The sequence below is a fragment of the Gymnodraco acuticeps genome, unplaced genomic scaffold (assembly GCF_902827175.1).
Source record: "Gymnodraco acuticeps unplaced genomic scaffold, fGymAcu1.1, whole genome shotgun sequence".
NCBI classification, from domain to species: domain Eukaryota; kingdom Metazoa; phylum Chordata; class Actinopteri; order Perciformes; family Bathydraconidae; genus Gymnodraco; species Gymnodraco acuticeps.
In genome coordinates, this window is record NW_022989799.1 from 369,662 (window position 1) to 384,157 (window position 14,496).

The 14,496-nt window shown below is 38.5% G+C and overlaps 1 protein-coding gene across 4 annotated transcripts in view; it reads left to right on the forward strand.

The window, feature by feature from the left end:
- Positions 1 to 14,496, forward strand: part of ltbp1 (latent transforming growth factor beta binding protein 1) — a 177,754-nt gene that overhangs the window by 100,677 nt on the left and 62,581 nt on the right. The window contains exons 11-15 of one of the 4 annotated variants that reach the window (XM_034223113.1): positions 384 to 551; positions 5,807 to 5,977; positions 7,837 to 7,859; positions 8,312 to 8,411; positions 9,481 to 9,567. In XM_034223113.1, the coding sequence (XP_034079004.1) occupies positions 384 to 551; positions 5,807 to 5,977; positions 7,837 to 7,859; positions 8,312 to 8,411; positions 9,481 to 9,567 (549 nt within the window). The remainder of the gene's footprint in view (positions 1 to 383; positions 552 to 5,806; positions 5,978 to 7,836; positions 7,860 to 8,311; positions 8,412 to 9,480; positions 9,568 to 14,496) is intronic. The other 3 variants (XM_034223129.1, XM_034223121.1, XM_034223137.1) reach the window with 3 other exon arrangements.

The window sequence follows — 14,496 nt, forward strand, 5'->3', positions numbered from 1 at the left end:
ACACCATAAGACTTTGAAGACACAAACTGAGCCAACCTTTCCTGCATGCCTTCATCTGAGCCAGCGCATGACCTAGATAGTGCATGAAGCATTAACATTTAGTTTGCTATTTGAATGAGATGCTGTGTTCTGTTGGCTGTAATTGTTTAGAATATAGTTTTTTGTGCCATCACAAAATTAGACTTCCTGACTCTTAACTGTGATATTTTAGTTGTTCTCTATGCACTGGTGTTGTTTTAGAAATATGTTTGTCATAGCAGTTGGAAAAGTTGCTTTGGTGAAGGGAACTTCTTTATTTCTCTACTCTCTGTTCTTTCTTTTCCCCATGTATGTTTCTTCTAAACTCTGGTGCACCGATTCCTACCCCCTGCGCTCCTATTTAGCCAACACCCCTGCCATCCCAGAGGAAAAGGGGGCTTGCTTCCGCTTGGTCAGCTCAGGGAGGCAGTGTTTGCACCCAGTGTCCACCCAGCTGAGCAAACAGCTATGTTGCTGCAGTGTGGGCAAAGCCTGGGGCCCTCGCTGTGACAAATGCCCCCCTCCAGGAACAGGTAAGGCCCCCTCCAACATCGGACATTTATTCTGTCTCAATGGGAACACTTCATTAAGTATGAAGAAAGATAATGCCTACCACCATTACATGTTGTCATTTGGCAAATCAGCAAAGGTTTGTAAGTCATTGAAACACATACTGTAGGGTCGGGTGACTCTGCCCAGTGGGCCGGTGTCCTGCAAGTTAACAGGCCACACAAGCAGAGTGACAGAGTATAAACATTTTTGGTGATTCCTAGGGGTGGGTAAAAAAAACTATCTTATCAGTTTATGTATTGCTTCCTGTGACCAGACTCCTCAGTGTCCTCCAGCCCTATGTGGATCTACCAGCAGCTACAGGCGTGCTTTAGGTGTGGGCAATGATACATAGAGGCAAGAGTATTATGATCATTAGAAACAACAATGGTGAATCCTGAAATAGTTAGCACAGATGTTTTAATAGCGTCTGCTATATCAGATTTAGAGATTTATTTTTTCCTGAGAGAAGAGCAAAGAATGACACTCAGACTTCTCTTTATGCAAAATATGTTTTTGTCTTTTTATTTTTTTTATTTAGCCTCCGCTCTTCATTTTTAGAATGTCAAAATGAATTTATAGAATTTCAAATTAGTTCTAGAAAGTTGAATTGCAATCCTAGAATGTTAAGTTACATGTATATACAGTAACTAGAATGTGAAATTACAATCTAGAATCTCAAGTTTCATTGATAGAATGTTAAAGTACCGTTATAGAATGGTGATGTTCTATACTCTGTAGTAGACTCAATGTTATATACTCTATACTCTTAAGTTACAATCAAATATTGTTGAGTCATTTAACCCTTAGATGCATAAGTGGGTCTTTTTTGACCCGGTGAGGTGGTATTCTTGAAGTATCTTTGTGATTAATTTTTTTTATCATTTCATATTCCAGCTATTCCTCAGAAAACATGTTTTGGATATCATGCCATTCAAATTTTAAATTGACATTTTATACATTTTAAGAAATTGTAGTTTTTGTATTACTACCCCAAGCTTCCATAAGTGGGGCAAAAATGACCCGCATGCATTTTCTATGGAATTTCGTTTTTTTTCAAAATGTAAAATGTGTTTCTAAAATGATAAATAGTGAAAAGTTAAATATAAAATATTTCTAGTGTGAACCAAAATATAATACTAAATATTATACAAGTGATTTTTCTTAACCAAAATGACAACTATGGCATACAAACACATATTATTCTAATACGGGTCCTTTTTGAGCCACTTATGGAAGAGAGTAGGTCCAGTCACTCGTGCATATGAGGGTTAAGAAAGGAAAGTTACAAAACAAGAATGTCAAGTGTAATGCCTTCACTGTTGAGTTACAATTCAAGAATGTTTAATCATATTACTAGAACGTTAAAGTACAATCCTAGAATGTTAAGTTACTGTTGAAATGATAGAAAGTTATGGTAACATTCTACAATGTTTAGATATAAAACTACAATGTGTGGTTAACAAGTTTAGCTTCTTAAGTCAGAGTTCTAAAAAAGTTCAGTTACAATTCTAGAATGTTGAGTTACAATTCTGGAATTCTACTTTAGCAAGTTTACATTTTAGAATATTGAGTTATATAACTAGAATGTGTAATTACAATACTAGAATGTTGAGTTACACATGTAGAATGTTAAGTTACACATGTAGAATGTTGAGTTACACATGTAGAATGTTAAGTTACACATGTAGAATGTTGAGTTACACATGTAGAATGTTAAGTTACACATGTAGAATGTTGAGTTACACATGTAGAATGTTGAGTTACTCATGTAGAATGTTGAGTTACACATGTAGAATGTTGAGTTACACATGTATAATGTTGAGTTACACATGTAGAATGTTAAGTTACACATGTAGAATGTTGAGTTACACATGTAGAATGTTAAGTTACACATGATGTAGAATGTTGAGTTACACATGTAGAATGTTAAGTTACACATGTAGAATGTTGAGTTACACATGTAGAATGTTAAGTTACACATGTAGAATGTTGAGTTACACATGTAGAATGTTAAGTTACACATGTAGAATGTTGAGTTACACATGTAGAATGTTAAGTTACACATGATGTAGAATGTTGAGTTACACATGTAGAATGTTAAGTTACACATGTAGAATGTTGAGTTACACATGTATAATGTTAAGTTACACATGTAGAATGTTGAGTTGCACATGTAGAATGTTAAGTTACACATGATGTAGAATGTTGAGTTACACGTGTAGAATGTTGAGTTACACATGTAGAATGTTGAGTTACACATGTAGAATGTTGAGTTACACATGTAGAATGTTGAGTTACACATGTAGAATGTTGAGTTACACATGTAGAATGTTGAGTTACTCGTGTAGAATGTTGAGTTACACGTGTAGAATGTTGAGTTACACGTGTAGAATGTTAAGTTACATGTGTAGAATGTTGAGTTGCACGTGTAGAATGTTGAGTTACACGTGTAGAATGTTGAGTTACACGTGTAGAATGTTGAGTTACACATGTAGAATGTTAAGTTACACATGTAGAATAGAATGTTGAGTTACACATGTAGAATGTTGAGTTACACATGTAGAATGTTGAGTTACACATGATGTAGAATGTTGAGTTACACGTGTAGAATGTTGAGTTACACATGTAGAATGTTGAGTTACACATGTAGAATGTTGAGTTATACATGTAGAATGTTGAGTTACACGTGTAGAATGTTGAGTTATACATGTAGAATGTTGAGTTACACGTGTAGAATGTTGAGTTACACATGTAGAATGTTGAGTTACACATGTAGAATGTTAAGTTACACATGTAGAATAGAATGTTGAGTTACACATGTAGAATGTTGAGTTACACATGTAGAATGTTGAGTTACACATGTAGAATGTTGAGTTACACATGATGTAGAATGTTGAGTTACACATGTAGAATGTTAAGTTATACATGTAGAATGTTGAGTTACACATGTAGAATGTTAAGTTACACATGTAGAATGTTGAGTTACACATGTAGAATGTTGAGTGACACATGTAGAATGTTGAGTTACACATGTAGAATGTTAAGTTACACATGTAGAATGTTAAGTTACACATGTAGAATGTTGAGTTACACAGTTGAGTTACACATGTAGAATGTTGAGTTACACATGTAGAATGTTAAGTTACACATGTAGAATGTTGAGTTACACATGTAGAATGTTGAATTACACATGTAGAATGTTAAGTTACACATGTAGAATGTTGAGTTACACATGTAGAATGTTAAGTTACACATGTAGAATGTTAAGTTACACATGTAGAATGTTGAGTTACACATGTATAATGTTAAGTTACACATGTAGAATGTTAAGTTACACATGTAGAATGTTGAGTTACAATAGCATATTTTGATGTTATAAAACAAGAAAGCATGTTTACAAATCAAGAGCCAGTTGAATGCCTTGACGTTGAGTTTGTTTCTCAAATGTAGAATTATTATACTAATGTGTGTCATTACAATTATAGAATCTTAAGTTTATTTAAAACACTAGAAGGTTGACTTATACTGTAATTCTAGAATGTTTGGCTACTTTGGCAAGTTACAATTGTATTATTTTAAATAACAATACAATTACAATTCTAAGATGTTGAGTTACAATTATGTATTGTTAAGTTATAATAACAGAAAGCGTAATTTCAATTCTAGAATGTTAAGTTACACGTATATCATTTGTAATTGCAATTCAAGGAAATACAGTCTATGAATGTTCAGTTGCATTTATATACTGTTCATTTACAGTTTTAGATGGTTATTTTACAAATGTACAATCTTGATTTAAACTTTAAGAATGTTACATTCAAAGTCTGAAGGGTCAAATTCCCATAATGTTAAGTCAATATTCTAGTATGGTAAATGACAGGTAAAAAATATCTAAGTAATATTCATAAAGAAGTTTATATAATGTGTATTTGAACACTCTCACATTATATTATTCCTGATACATTTAGGCTCAGACTTCACAACATTTCAAAGTTGTTGCTTTTAGAGTTAATATTAGGTTACATTAGCAAAGACTTTCACAGTAGCCATTCTTTTTCCACTCCTTTTATCGGCAATTCATTTTCGGGAAAATATTAGTTTTAAGAAGTTGCATTCCATTGAATTGGTAACATATCTGTGCAATTCAATGTATTTTAAAATAGTTTGTTGTGGCAGGCACATATTGCTTTAAAACCTTGTGTTGTTGGAGAGAAATATGTCTCACAGTTAAACAGGTGGGTAAAGTTTGACGTACTTGTCAGATTAGCTATTCCAAGTAAAATATTCTGTTTCTCTGCGAGGGCCAACAGTCGCAGGGTAGCAGAGCAGTGTTGGGCAAGAAAAGGTCGACGTGCTTTTTTGAAGAATTATTTTTATAATTTGTTGCTGCTAAGGCAATAGAAGCAGTTTTTTGATGGATGTTGAAACCAGACAAACATCATCAGTATAAAGGTGGAGGCTTTGATAAAAATACATTCCATGAGAGAGGTTTTAAAGAAAATACATTTCATCATAACGAATGAATGTATAGTGTAACAATGATGTAATATGATGCAATAAATACCGTGGGAACCCTATTAAATAAACAAGATACAGTTACTTACTGGGCGTTTTGTTTTGAATGAAACCCATCCCTCATTTCCTGTTAAGATACAGAGACCCTGTTGGGGTGATATTGGTGGGGAGGAGGGACAGTCGGCAGTCCATGAGGAGGTTATTCCATAAGAAGGGGATATGATAGGAAAAGGCTCTTTTGCCTGCTTACTGCTCTTTCACTTCAGGGATGGACAGAGCAAATCATCCTGATAAACACTGTGTGTGTGTGTGTGTGTGTGTGTGTGTGTGTGTGTGTGTGTGTGTGTGTGTGTGTGTGTGTGTGTGTGTGTGTGTGTGTGTGTGTGTGTGTGTGTGTGTGTGTTGTGTGTGTGTGTGTGTGTGTGTGTGTGTGTGTGTGTGTGTGTGTGTGTGTTTGTGTGTGTGTGTGTGTGTGTGTGTGTGTGTGTGTGTGTGTGTAGACCATACTAGCTACTATCAATAAACTGTGTTTTTCCCAGCAGCAATCAGATATTTCCATGGTGATGCTGGCTGTCTCTTTTTCTATCAGGATTTGTTTCTATGGGATTGTCTTGTATTGCTTTTGAGATAGGATGCAAAACACACTCTGAACATTTTGCATCTCATGTTTTTGTATGTACTTAAAACCCCATCTATTTCTCTTTTATTTTTTATTTTATAGCCAAGTTCAAAGACATCTGTCCCGGTGGGATGGGCTACACTGTTCTACCCAATCCGCCTGTCAATAAGCCAATCACCATCAACCAGGAGCCCATTGAGATTCCTCCTCAGCCCCTGCCCACCCAAGAGAGACCAGTGGAGGCCTTTGGGAAGCCAGAAGAGTTTATACCAGGTGAGTCTCTACCATGGAACTTTACTGGTGCATTTCAGTTAGTTTGGTATAATGGTATATTCACAAATCCATGTAATAAAGCAGTGGGAGTAAATGACTATAGATGGTACACTCTAAAAACAAATGCCTTGGCTCAACAAAGAAAATCAACGCAACAGTTTGCATCAATGTTTATTGAGTTAAGACAACTTCTAATGAAATTGTCTTAAAGCAACAAAGTTATTTGAGTTAGGGGAGAAGGCTTTTCCTCTACAATCAGATGTGTTTTTAATTACCACTTACTTCATAATTGGTAGCATAAACTCAAGTTTTGAAGTTGATTACTCAAAAGATTAAGTTGTTCCAACTTGTTTTACCGCATGATTTAAAAGGAATTTTAAGTTGGATGTACTTAATTACCCTCATTGTGAACACACGTTTTTAAGTTGACAACCATTTATAAATGAAGTTGCTCCAAATATATTGTTTTCAATAGGTTTTTTTCTTAGCTTTTTCATGTTTTTGCCTTTAAAGAAAGAAATCAATTGATTCCACAACAAGAATATGAGGCAATTCACTTTTTATTTTGAACTGCAGTTGTTTATTTCAACACCTGATGTTTCAATCAGGAGAGACTTCATTTAGTTTGAACATTGATTGACACATGCCATATGATAAGGTGCATGAACACCTGAAACCACAGCTGACTGCAGGAGAGAGGAGAACCATTTTATAGTTTGGCTGCAGCACGTTGATTGGCTGCTGGAGAATGAGGTGAAATGTAATAGGTTAAAGAGAACGGCTGTGATGAGCTGATTATATGCAGCTGCGGAGTGAATGTATATACACCCAGTCTTCCTGAAAGAACTTGCGCTGAGCTTCATTTCAATCTTGATAAAAAAGATAAATAACACAAATTTAAATTGCCCCACAAATAATAAATAAACACATTAGCCATATTACCATATATCTGATTTGTAAAACATCACAGACAGAAAGGCATATCCATAATTTAATGGTAAGCTATTGACATTCTGATTAGATGTGTCTCCCATCACCCAAATCCCCTGACTATTCTCTCAACTCAGTATTTACATTCTTATATTCAAAACAAATCAGTAATATCTTTAAAAACTACAAGTCCTTTTCTATCAGCTGTGCACCGTTATGGTGTAAATATAACCTATCTACCAATTGGATCAAATATAAAAGTCAGACGAATTAGTATTGAACAAATAAATAAAAACGAGGATAATTGTGTGTTATTGTTGAGTAAATAACAAATTAGAATGAACAAATATTGAATAAATACAGATTTCAGTATTCTGAGGCTCTGAGCCCCATTTCTTTTCCTCAAAGACGCCAAAAAAAGTCCGACATTATACAATTAAAAATAAAAACAATAATCGTGGCTTGATATTGAGTAAGAACATGTTTTTATGAACCACACAGCTTCCGGTCTTCCAAGACCCGACCGGACAAAAAGACGTGCTGCAGGCACGAAACATACTACCAATAGAAATACATTGCTTTTAAAATCGTTCTGTGGACACGAAGAAAAGGGGGAAATCGTGTTGGTGAACACGAATCAATAGATTAAATGTCGTGACTATAACACGAAATGCCGTGAGACTGTGTTGAAAGTCTACTTGATATGCATGTATGTGCCATATACCCACTAAGAAAGGTTTTCTGTAAAAATAAACGTCTGTGTTGATGGTAGGGTGAGTCTGTTCTTTCCCCTACCATCATTGACATACAGTGTATGCAGTGGAGAAAAAGATAGATACTTGAAACCCACCAACCCAAGATAGCGTCACACAGTATATTATGTTACAAACTTAGATTAAAAATGTTTTGTTTTTCTTTTCCGTGGTCAGTAGCAACAACTGCACCAGAGCAGGTAGGTTTGGAGCTCTAAGAAAGTAGATGCAGTTTGCATGCTCACAGACAATCACAGCTGCTAAGGAGCTGCATAATGAATTCTGCATGAAGTCAGCAACGTTGCTGCATGACTCTGAGCTGGTCAGCACTTGGCAATGTGTAAACCTTCGATGTGTTTATGTTAACGTTAGTACAGAAAACAGATAGAGAATTCAATTCAGACTGAAGTCTCTGCACAAGTGGCTAATTTGTTCTCTGGTTTTCTCGCTGAGCTGTTTCTTATTTCACTGTTTATGCACTGCAGTCAGTCAGTTGCCATGCAAGCTAAATGCTAATCTGCTTCATAGTACTGCACCTGGAATGCATGACAGAAGCAGTGTGCAAAGCTGAATAATGGACTGAAGAAATGAAAACAGTGTTTCTGTTTGACCTTGTCCATTTGGTTTTATTGTCTGTGTCTTGTCGTTGAAGGAGCTGCTAGTTCCTGTTAGTGATAGGCCAGTAGTTGAGCCCATCCTGCCCCAGCTGTCTCCGGGTGTTTCCACTGTCAAGATGGAGGCAGCCTACCCAGGTGTCTGCTTCACTACACTCTAAACTTTGTGCTGTGTCAGGCAGTTTAGGACATCTCACACACAGCTAGTCGAGCTCAGAGCACTCTGTCTGACTCAACTGTCCTCAGGTCCAGTTGTGCTGAAATTGTAGAATGCTAACAATAGCACACATTTTAGCCAACGTGAGGTAAAATGCTAACTGAAGTATGAAGAGAAGCAGTTGAGACTGCTGAGGGTTTAGATGATTAGTCTGAAATCCTAAAAGATCCCCTGTACTGTGGCTTACACTGGCATTAGAAGCTACTCCTTATTATTTTCCTTTATTTATGTATTATTCCTATTTGCAGACATATATTTGTTTTGATCTTTTCAAGCTAAACGTATGCTTTTGGAATAGTGGAGCTCTTTTACTGGTGGAGCTGCCATATTTTTATAATCTGAAATATTGGAAAAAGATAGGTTTAATGTATATAGATCATAGATTATTATGTATATAATACAGTATATAGGTTTACCTAATCATCACGGATATAACAAAAAAACAGTACCACACTTTTCAAACAAGAAAAATCCAACATGTCTGTCATCAATTAGCAAACTGGACCGAGAGAAACAAGAGAGAACCATTAAGAATGCATGCAGGGAAGTTCAAGATGTGTGTGTGAAGCTGCTTCAGGATAAGCAATAACAAAGTAATAACTACCTACAAAGTAATATGTTTGAAGGTGATTTCAACTTGATTTCAACTTGTATTTATTATAATATTAGAATGTAGTTATACCATGCAGAATATTCAGCGCCGCCCTTCGGCATGGTAGTGAAGTATTCTGGTTCTCATTCCTTTGAAGGAATCTGGTCATTCTCTTTTGATGTCATTATCATCACATGTTGTTCTTAAAACTGCTGCTGATGGAACAGGACAGCAGAAACACATCTTCTGTTGAAGACTGAAAACTCATCTGCTGAGACTGCACCTTGGCCTCATTGTTTGAGTAGAAAAAGTACCATGTTTGATGGAAAACACATGTTGACTTAATTTAAAATAAACTGGATGGATTTAAAATAACTGTGTGTTTTTTGATTTGGTAGAGGTTGTTGAGAGGAGCTCTCCGCCCGCCCCAGTGGAGATCCTCCCGTCTAACGCCGGACAGGGCATCGCTCCCACACAGTCCGCTGGTGAGACTTCTCTTCTTTTCTTTTGCTGTGGTATATTCTGCTCTGTTTTTAGAGTTTTATTCTGAGGTAAGTAACAGGTGATAGCTGAGCCACCCACTTAAAAAGGTATTTATAAAATGAGCTATACTTGGAGGTTGTACACACACATATCTGAACCACTCGTGTCCTTGGTGTGTCCCGAGTCTCACTGAGTTCCTGACAGGTCACTGGCTAAAAAGGTGTTATAAGAATAATTGACACACAGATTCCTCTGCTGCAGGACTCTGATATATTTAGCAGTATGACCACATCTAAAGAGAAAACTCCATCATTCATTCTGTGATAGTGTTACAGATAGCAAATGTTGGTGCACCAATAGCCTCGTTGAAATGACAGAAGTTGTTGGTAGCCATATTTCTTCCTTTCCAAATAAGCTATGCTAGTTGTTCTCTACTGTCTCTTCTTTATTCTTTAGGGTTCATTTTAAAGGTCCCCTATTATACTGTTTTTCATCAGTATATTACAGGTCTCAGATATGTACAAAACATGTCTCTGAAACCAAACAGATCATTGCAGCATTACCCATAATCCCCTCTGTTTCAGCCCTGTTTCCAAAGTGCTGATTCTCTGTCTGTTACTTTAGATGAAAATAAGGAGCCCCTCCCCACGCCCCTCTGAGAGAGATTTGGTTAGAAAGAACTCAATGGTGCTCTAGGAGGAGATCCAGGTGATACGGGGGGGGGGGGGGTTACCTTGGTTGCTGATTGGCTAATGGTTACACAAGACAAAACATCGTTATGACATCATAAAGTGGCCAAAATCTGATCAGCTCATTTTCAGACAGGTTTTTATATAAATGGATCAAAAAGAGAGAAAACGTTCAGAATCTCTTTCCAGAGAGGGGACACATGTTGATGTAGAAGAGACATGAGGAAGAGGGGACACATGTTGATGTAGAAGAGACATGAGGAAGAGGGGACACATGTTGATGTAGAAGAGACATGAGGAAGAGGGGACACATGTTGATGAAGAAGAGACATGAAGAAGAGGGGACACATGTTGATGTAGAAGAGACATGAAGAAGAGGAGACACATGTTGATGTAGAAGAGACATGAAGAAGAGGGGACACATGTTGATGTAGAAGAGACATGAAGAAGAGGGGACACATGTTGATGTAGAAGAGACATGAAGAAGAGGGGACACATGTTGATGTAGAAGAGACATGAAGAAGAGGAGACACATGTTGATGTAGAAGAGACATGAAGAAGAGGGGACACATGTTGATGTAGAAGAGACATGAAGAAGAGGGGACACATGTTGATGTAGAAGAGACATGGAGAAGAGGGGACACATGTTGATGTAGAAGAGACATGAGAAGAGGGGACACATGGTTGATGTAGAAGAGACATGAAGAAGAGGGGACACATGTTGATGTAGAAGAGACATGAAGAAGAGGGGACACATGTTGATGTAGAAGAGACATGAAGAAGAGGAGACACGTGTTGATGTATAAGAGACGTGAAGAAGAGGGGACACGTGTTGATGTAGAAGAGACGTGAAGAAGAGGGGACACGTGTTGATGTAGAAGAGACGTGAAGAAGAGGGGACACGTGTTGATGTAGAAGAGACGTGAAGAAGAGGGGACACGTGTTGATGTAGAAGAGACGTGAAGAAGAGGGGACACGTGTTGATGTAGGAGAGACGTGAAGAAGAGGGGACACATGTTGATGTAGAAGAGACACGAAGAAGAGGGGACACATGTTGATGTAGAAGAGACATGAAGAAGAGGGGACACATGTTGATGTAGAAGAGACATGAAGAAGAGGGGACACATGTTGTTGATGTAAAGAGACATGAAGAAGAGGGGACACATGTTGATGTAGAAGAGACATGAAGAAGAGGGGACACATGTTGATGTAGAAGAGACATGAAGAAGAGGGGACACATGTTGATGTAGAAGAGACACGAAGAAGAGGGGACACATGTTGATGTAGAAGAGACATGAAGAAGAGGGGACACATGTTGATGTAGAAGAGACATGAAGAAGAGGGGACACATGTTGATGTAGAAGAGACACGAAGAAGAGGGGACACATGTTGATGAAGAAGAGGGGACACATGTTGATGTAGAAGAGACACGAAGAAGAGGGGACACATGTTGATGTAGAGGAGACACGGAGAAGAGGGGACACATGTTGATGTAGAAGAGACATGAAGAAGAGGGGACGCATGTTGATGTAGAAGAGACATGAAGAAGAGGGGATACATGTTGATGTAGAAGAGACATGAAGAAGAGGGGACACATGTTGATGTAGAAGAGACATGAAGAAGAGGGGACGCATGTTGATGTAGAAGAGACATGAAGAAGAGGGGACGCATGCTGATGTAGAAGAGACATGAAGAAGAGGGGACACATGTTGATGTAGAAGAGACTCGAAGAAGAGGGGACACATGTTGATGTAGAGGAGACATGAAGAAGAGGGGACACATGTTGATGTAGAAGAGACATGAAGAATAGGGGACACATGTTGATGTAGAAGAGACATGAAGAAGAGGGGACACATGTTGATGTAGAAGAGACATGAAGAAGAGGGGACGCATGTTGATGTAGAAGAGACACGAAGAAGAAGGGGACACATGTTGATGTAGAAGAGACACGAAGAAGAGGGGACACATGTTTATGTAGAAGAGACACGAAGAAGAGGGGACACATGTTGATGTAGAAGAGACACGAAGAAGAGGGGACACATGTTGATGTAGAAGAGACACGAAGAAGAGGGGACATATGTTGATGTAGAAGTGACATAAAGAAGAGGGGACACATGTTGATATAGAAGAGACATGAAGAAGAGGGGACACATGTTGATGTAGAAGAGACACGAAGAAGAGGGGACACATGTTTATGTAGAAGAGACACGAAGAAGAGGGGACACATGTTGATGTAGAAGAGACACGAAGAAGAGGGGACACATGTTGATGTAGAAGAGACACGAAGAAGAGGGGACATATGTTGATGTAGAAGTGACATAAAGAAGAGGGGACACATGTTGATATAGAAGAGACATGAAGAAGAGGGGACACATGTTGATGTAGAAGAGACATGAAGAAGAGGGGACACATGTTGATGTAGAGGAGACACGGAGAAGAGGGGACACATGTTGATGTAGAAGAGACACGAAGAAGAGGGGACACATGTTGATGTAGAAGAGACATGAAGAAGAGGGGACACATGTTGATGTAGAAGAGACATGAGGAAGAGGGGACACATGTTGATGTAGAAGAGACATGAGGAAGAGGGGACACATGTTGATGTAGAAGAGACATGAGGAAGAGGGGACACATGTTGATGAAGAAGAGACATGAAGAAGAGGGGACACATGTTGATGTAGAAGAGACATGAAGAAGAGGAGACACATGTTGATGTAGAAGAGACATGAAGAAGAGGGGACACATGTTGATGTAGAAGAGACATGAAGAAGAGGGGACACATGTTGATGTAGAAGAGACATGAAGAAGAGGGGACACATGTTGATGTAGAAGAGACATGAAGAAGAGGAGACACATGTTGATGTAGAAGAGACATGAAGAAGAGGGGACACATGTTGATGTAGAAGAGACATGAAGAAGAGGGGACACATGTTGATGTAGAAGAGACATGAAGAAGAGGGGACACATGTTGATGTAGAAGAGACATGGAGAAGAGGGGACACATGTTGATGTAGAAGAGACATGAAGAAGAGGGGACACATGTTGATGTAGAAGAGACATGAAGAAGAGGGGACACATGTTGATGTAGAAGAGACATGAAGAAGAGGGGACACTTGTTGATGTAGAAGAGACATGAAGAAGAGGAGACACATGTTGATGTATAAGAGACATGAAGAAGAGGGGACACGTGTTGATGTAGAAGAGACATGAAGAAGAGGGGACACGTGTTGATGTAGAAGAGACGTGAAGAAGAGGGGACACGGTTGATGTAGAAGAGACGTGAAGAAGAGGGGACACGTGTTGATGTAGAAGAGACGTGAAGAAGAGGGGACACGTGTTGATGTAGGAGAGACGTGAAGAAGAGGGGACACATGTTGATGTAGAAGAGACACGAAGAAGAGGGGACACATGTTGATGTAGAAGAGACATGAAGAAGAGGGGACACATGTTGATGTAGAAGAGACATGAAGAAGAGGGGACACATGTTGTTGATGTAAAGAGACATGAAGAAGAGGGGACACATGTTGATGTAGAAGAGACATGAAGAAGAGGGGACACATGTTGATGTAGAAGAGACATGAAGAAGAGGGACACATGTTGATGTAGAAGAGACATGAAGAAGAGGGGACACATGTTGATGTAGAAGAGACATGAAGAAGAGGGGACACATGTTGATGTAGAAGAGACACGAAGAAGAGGGGACACATGTTGATGAAGAAGAGGGGACACATGTTGATGTAGAAGAGACACAAAGAAGAGGGGACACATGTTGATGTAGAGGAGACACGGAGAAGAGGGGACACATGTTGATGTTAGAAGAGACATGAAGAAGAGGGGACGCATGTTGATTTAGAAGAGACATGAAGAAGAGGGGATACATGTTGATGTAGAAGAGACATGAAGAAGAGGGGACACATGTTGATGTAGAAGAGACATGAAGAAGAGGGGACGCATGTTGATGTAGAAGAGACATGAAGAAGAGGGGACGCATGCTGATGTAGAAGAGACATGAAGAAGAGGGGGACACATGTTGATTGTAGAAGAGACTCGAAGAAGAGGGGACACATGTTGATGTAGAGGAGACATGAAGAAGAGGGGACACATGTTGATGTAGAAGAGACATGAAGAAGAGGGGACACATGTTGATGTAGAAGAGACATGAAGAAGAGGGGACACATGTTGATGTAGAAGAGACATGAAGAAGAGGGGACGCATGTTGATGTAGAAGAGACACGAAGAAGA